Consider the following 6,457-nt stretch of genomic DNA (forward strand, 5'->3'; position numbering starts at 1 on the left):
CTCTGCTCGGTGGAGACCCGCCTCCCGAATCGACGCTCCAATGCAGCTGTGACTGCTGCAAGCTCTAGCTGTTCTCTCGGGGACAGATCAGTGAGGACTTGGAGAGCCGGTCCCTCCAGGGCCAACGCCAGGTGAACAGCTGTTTCACTGGAGCTCCATCCCCCATGGCAGGCTGCCAGGTTGACCTGTGCCAAGTACGGCTCCACTGGGGTTAGCCCGTTATATCGTGGCAGCTTAGCAGGGGTGCGGGCTAGCGGTGTGTGCCCGGGGTCCTCTTGTCGAACTGGCTAGGGAGTCAGAGAATGGCTGGGAAATCGAGGGATGCTGGCACCATCTGGCCTGCATGGCACCATCTTCTTCCGCCCAGGCTGTCCCCCAAGGTGCTCTATTAGCAGGCTGCTTTCCAGTACTGCTCGCTCTAACTCGCCTATGTCCTTCTCCATAGCGGTGATAGCATATCCCACTTCTGACACCAAATGTAATGACCCCCGGCGTGGAGGAGAGAGACTAACTATACTGGAACAGCTAAACTAGCTAGCAGGGTGCTAGCACCTATGCTGATTTTGGTTAGTGACTACTCCAGGCCCCATATACCGCATGACTCTGGACAGCACTTAGCGACTAGTCCAGGCCCCATACACCGCACGACTCTGGATAGCGCTTGGGCGTGTCCTTCACAATGACCACAACACAATACTGACTTCTCGGTCATTTATTTAGAACTGCTGAACAATGGCATTTTCCCCAGGGTCAGTTTCACACATACAATTCAAACTTACGGTTCAAAACACAGCACAGCAACCAACTAGCAAACATCGTCAGACAACACACAACAACAAGGTAACACATCAGAACACTTTAACAATAATTTTATAACTGCTCTCTGAACTAATTACTGAACTCCCATGATGCACCTTTGCATCATGCTGCTGCCACCAGACCCCTCCCCAATGGCTGACGTGGATCATCACAATATAGTTCATTTGAGTTAAAATTATCACCACCTTGACCAGTTAATAATGCTGCCTATATGCATCAGTGATAATAATCCAGTGATATAATACAGCAACAATAAAGCATTAACATGGGGAATGTTGTCTGCATAATGAACACTTTTACTTTTGATATTTTAGCTATACTTTATGTTAATACTAATTTACTTTTGACTGTAATGCAGGACTTTAACTTGTAGTCAGAATTGTTTAAAAGAAATAACACAATTTTGTAGTCTCTTTTGTTTATTTTACAACATAAATACTTCAGAAGTATATTTAAATGTGCCATGATAATACATTAGCCTATGCTTGTATTCAATTACCATGTTTTTAGGGATGGAGAGACATGGAAATATTTCATGAAACAATTTTACAAGACAAAGGCAATGGCGTAGGTTTACAAGTACAGATATGGTATGCACACAAACTCATACACAATTTCAAAAATTGTATTCACTCATCCAAAAACCAGCTTTATAATCAGACCAATCTGCCATTTTTGTTTCAGTTTATTGTGTGATATTTTATACTTATTTGCTTCATAATTTTTATATTTAGTCTTATTAATTATTTTCTTTGAATTGCTTAAAAGGTTGAAGATGAGTGCATTGATGCTGTTCTTCTATCCTCTGATATGGTGAAAAATATTATTTGCTAGTTTAAACCTTTATCATGAAAAGATATTGTTAAAGCAAAAGGTCTATCTGGTCTCTCCATTGGTATTTGTTTTTAACTTTTTTAATATGTAAACATAACGTAAAAACCCTTTCTGTTTCACCTGATTCACATTTAATGTAATTACTTAATTGCAATGAGTAAATTATTTGACATAATGCATGCATGAACCATGAGACATAACTAATATTAGAGAGGTGTCTCACTCTTACAGAGACTAAATAAGAAATGCACATCAGTACAACCAGGAATGCAGTAGTACATGCAGAAAATGCAAATACAAATTTTAAGCAAGTTTGAAGTAGCACTTTGCAGTTTCAAGAACATTAAAACTAAATCTATGAAATCAACAATACCTTTTATATAGAGCCAATTATAAAACATGCCATTGCAAACCATTTTCCTTATCCAGAGTCATTCTGACACAAACAAAATATAAATCATGTATGGGTGTTTTGGCAGTTTTTCTTTTTTTCAGCATGTTCATTCTACTTTTATTTGTCTCATGTACACTTCTTCATCTCTCCCATTAATCTATTTGTTCAGGTACTTGGCCACAGGTTCGTAGGCAATGAGGATCTCTGAGTCTTTTGGGCAGGTGTGGCGAAACTCATCCTGTTTGTAGGCATTATTCAGGTAACGTGTCAGACCTTTCAGCTCTGCTGGGATGGAAAAGTTACGGTACTCCTTACACACCACCTGGAGGATGATGGTTTTTAAGAATGAATTATTTGCAAAAATACATCAGCGGAATTTAGGTAAAATATTTTTAAAAAAGTGGTCTGTTCATAATGGCAAAAACATTAAATGCAGGAATAAGTCACCTTGACAATGTTGAGTTTGGGAAGCAAGTTGCAATCTGCTAAGCTGAGGCTGTTGCCATCCAGGTAGAGGCGTGTAGACTCAGTTATATTCGGGTTCTGGTCCAGTTCATGAGGTAGAGGTGTCTCTAGGTACATGTTCAGCTTTACCAGAGTTGATAGAAATTTCTTCTCTAGCACTGAAAGACAGTTAGGTTTTACAGTCTCAGTCATGAAAAATAAAACACTCTAAATTCACTAAATTTATGTTGAACAAATTCCCCTACTATCATTTAATCCGGGATTGGGATTCTTTATGTATGCTGAGAATTTTCGGAAGATGTCCTCTCCAGCATTGTTGGATTCTTTGTATCGACAGCACAATTTTGGATACCTGCCATTGTTAGAAAAAAAGTCTGTGTTGGTGCATTTATGTAAATTCTCTGTGTTTGTGTTTGAATAAAAATAAGATTCTGTCCACTCACTGTGGTGGGGCCAGGGTCTCCTCCAGAAACTCCTCAATCTTGTTAGTGTCTGTTTTGACCTCATCGTTGTAGATGAGGAAGGGAGGCTGAGAGCCTGGAGCCAAAGCCTTCAGCACATCAGGTGCCCTGCAACAGAACAGCAGAAACCAAACAAGCTTTAGCTTAACTAAGTGATAAAAATGACAAAACTCCCAAACTTGAACCATGCAGATAGAAATGATGACAGGAACTATGAGATCACTCTCACAGGTTCTGTCAGGGTCGCTCCGTTTTACCTGCCCTCTCTCACCTCCACACTCCTGCCAGCTGTCCTGATCATCGCCACCTGTTATCCTTTCTGCCATTAACCACGTCCTATATCTACCCTGCCTTCCTGCGAGCTCATTGCCAGTTCGTTGCATATTCCCACGTAGACGACCAGTGCCGGTCCTCTTTAACTTTGTCATATGTATTCTACTCTAGTTAACCCTCTTTATTTTTCTGAAGCCTTCTTCTTGCCTGTGCCAGCCGACAGCTCCCCTTTCTTGGATTACTACGTTGTCTCTTCTTCAACCCTGACCTTCTCTACACAAGACCAGCCAGTGAGTGACCCTCCAGCTCCTTCTTCCTATTCTGCTGTGACCATCATCTACCGCTGCTGGAGCTACGTCTCACCCTGCCTTCTCATCTTCACGACTGCTATACATATGATAAGCACATCGTCACGATATCGACTTGTACAGCACCATTCCTTAATGCCTTCTCGAATAACCTTCTCACACCACCTTGTGTGGTGTGTGGTCATAACAGGTTCATTTGCTCTACAGGTTCTTGTAGTTTACTTTATATATGTACCCACTGTCTGTTTATGTTTTCAGGCCAAAGTGTGGTGACCATGTTTGGAGTTTCTTGTTTTATGGTTCAGTGGCATCATTAACTTCTCTGTGCTGTCTCCTTGTGTTTTACAGGACTGCTTTCATAACACTTCCCTCACCTCTTGATTAGTACTTTTATTCCTCGTTGTTAATCTAATATTAAAGTGAAGTACGATGGAGAGCAGCTGGGTCGTCATTTGTTTAACTGCAGCCTTTCTGTGTGCTTTTCAAATTTACATGTGTTATGTGTTGGTTTTCTCAAGGTATACCTGTTTCCTCCTTTGCTCCCAAAAATTAATACTATGAAAGTGTGATTCTATTTGTCCATTCATGTTATTATTGTACATGTTGAACCCCTTTCACCCAGTGCATTTTGGCAAGGGCTCCAGCCTCTCTGAACTCTAATGGTTGAATGATACACTGAAGTGCAGTAAAAACTAAAAGATTTCCTTTTCAACCTCAACACTCAGAAGCTCCACCAACATTGTCATGTGAGTTTTATAACTCACATCAACCTTTTCTTTACAGCCAATACAGGAGGTGGGAACAATAAGATGAACATAAAATGTAAGGTAATGCAACGGTCCTGCAATACCTGTAACCTTTACCTGAGACATTTAGTTTTGTTGAGACAACATCACCCAGGGAGCTGTTGTCTATTGTTTTACCGTACGTTTTACATCTTCATTTGTCCAACTATCATTTTAAAAGACAAGATGATCTCACCTCTTCATGTCCACAGTGTTGAGGGTAAAGTTGACCCCTTTTAACCAAAGAATCATGAAGAGTCTCTGACAGAAAGGACAGTTCCCCACACTTTCAGCATCCACACTAGCCTAACAGACAAACAGACATTACAATATGAACACGTACACTTTTCTGTGGTAATAGGTGAAAACAGTACAAGCAAATATGGCCATGTTTTTGAAAAGACAAACTGGTAAGTTGGAACTACTACCAGTGCAGTGATCTGTATCTGATCACACTCTAAATACCAACACTTGCATTCTTGTCAAGCCTGCTCTGCTTTGACTAAAACCAACAGCTGAGGAATTTAAAAAGAAGGGCTCGAGCTGCTTTACACCCATATTAAAAAAACATGTATCTAAATGGTTTGGTATCTCAGCTATATCATACAGTATATTTTCCATGACAGCCTGATATTCTTGAGTCACAGGCTTGTGTGGAAACAAGGCATTTTGAAAGGGAGGGACACAGGTTTCCAAACTGGACAAGCTTCTTTTCAGTCCCTACTGTTCACCACAAGTTTTCACAATGATACATCAGCCCAGTGCAAAACTGACACTGCAATTGTATTGTTTCAACTGTATAAAGTATTGCCATCAAAAGCATTGCCATATGAGAATATAAGGGTCTTTAGTTGGAGGAAGAAGTACTCAGTCCATTTACCTAAGCAAAAATACCAATACCACAGTGTAAAAATACTGTTACAAGTCCTGCATTCAAAATGTTACATAAATGAAAGTACAAAAGAATTAGCATCAAAACATTCTCAAAGTACTAAAAGTACAAAGTTTGCAGAATGGCACATTTAACATTAATGTATATAATATTATTGGATTATAATTGCTGATTTATTATTGAGTAGATCACATTTATTGTTGAACTGGTAATGGTGGAGCTAGTTTTTATTAGCTTATATCACTAGAATTTGAAATAATGCTGGGTAGCTTGTGAAATTTTCATCAAAGATCAATAAGGTCTTATGATTATACTGTCATGTTTATATTAATATGGCCCTGGTTCTAAAAAGCAGCTAGTAACTAAAGTAATGAAAGTTATCAAATAAATGTAGTAGAGAAAAAAGTACTTTATTGCCTCTAAAATGTAATGAAGTCAAAGTACAAAATAACACAAAATGAAAACACTCAAGTAAAGTAAAGATACCTCAAAATTGTAGTTAAATATAGTACTTGTATAGTACAGTGCAGTAAATGTACTTAGTTACTTTCCACCATTGCTTTAGGCACTGCCATTCTGTAACAAACTATGATAGAATACCATGTTTAAAAGCCTCAGACAAAAAAAATAACTAATTAAGTGGCAAAAAATACTGAAGCAGATACTTGGCACACCTGGAAATTTAGTTTTGTCACCTTTTTTGAGGTGTAGGAAGCCAGCTAGCTAACATTAAAAAGGACACTATTGATGTTTTTTGTACAAAAACAAATAGATATTGCCTGTATACAGTTTTATCCACATCTACAGTCCATTTAAAAAAAAAAAACATGTAACACAACACAATTACACAAGGTCTTACCTTGACGAAGAGCTCAATCTTCAGGGCCTGGGCCATCTCTTTTTCTCTCCCTGTATTTTCCCTTGTTGTGTAATGTGCACTTTCTTCTACTTGATTTGGTTCTGCAACTGTTAATAGAAAGACAAACCAGAGATTTTGCAATCTCATTTGCTTACACACACACACATACAGGCTCACACACGTCACTCTCTCCAGGGTTTGATGAAAGTGGTAGTAGGATGCATTATTGACGTCTGTACTCACAATGGTGGTCACAGTCAGCACTGGAAGCAGGAACACTGCTTTACCTTCACTCCACCTGTAATTTGTTATTAATCACACTGCTTCAATTCTTCCTCTCCCCCCTTCTCTTCTCTGTGTCTGTCTC

The 6,457-nt window shown here is 39.3% G+C and overlaps 1 protein-coding gene across 1 annotated transcript; it reads right to left on the bottom strand.

The window, feature by feature from the left end:
- Positions 1 to 2,199: 2,199 nt before the first annotated feature.
- Positions 2,200 to 6,160, bottom strand: clic3 (chloride intracellular channel 3). The gene is made up of 6 exons (XM_020609858.1): positions 6,091 to 6,160; positions 4,536 to 4,645; positions 2,956 to 3,081; positions 2,758 to 2,864; positions 2,495 to 2,670; positions 2,200 to 2,369 (listed from the first exon to the last, which is right to left on the bottom strand). Exons 1-6 carry the CDS (start codon positions 6,124 to 6,126, stop codon positions 2,205 to 2,207), a joined length of 720 nt encoding a protein of 239 aa, XP_020465514.1. The 5' UTR covers positions 6,127 to 6,160; the 3' UTR covers positions 2,200 to 2,204.
- Between the last annotated feature and the right edge of the window lie 297 nt (positions 6,161 to 6,457).

The sequence above is a fragment of the Monopterus albus genome, unplaced genomic scaffold (genome assembly GCF_001952655.1).
Source record: "Monopterus albus unplaced genomic scaffold, M_albus_1.0 scaffold102.1, whole genome shotgun sequence".
Classification (NCBI taxonomy): domain Eukaryota; kingdom Metazoa; phylum Chordata; class Actinopteri; order Synbranchiformes; family Synbranchidae; genus Monopterus; species Monopterus albus.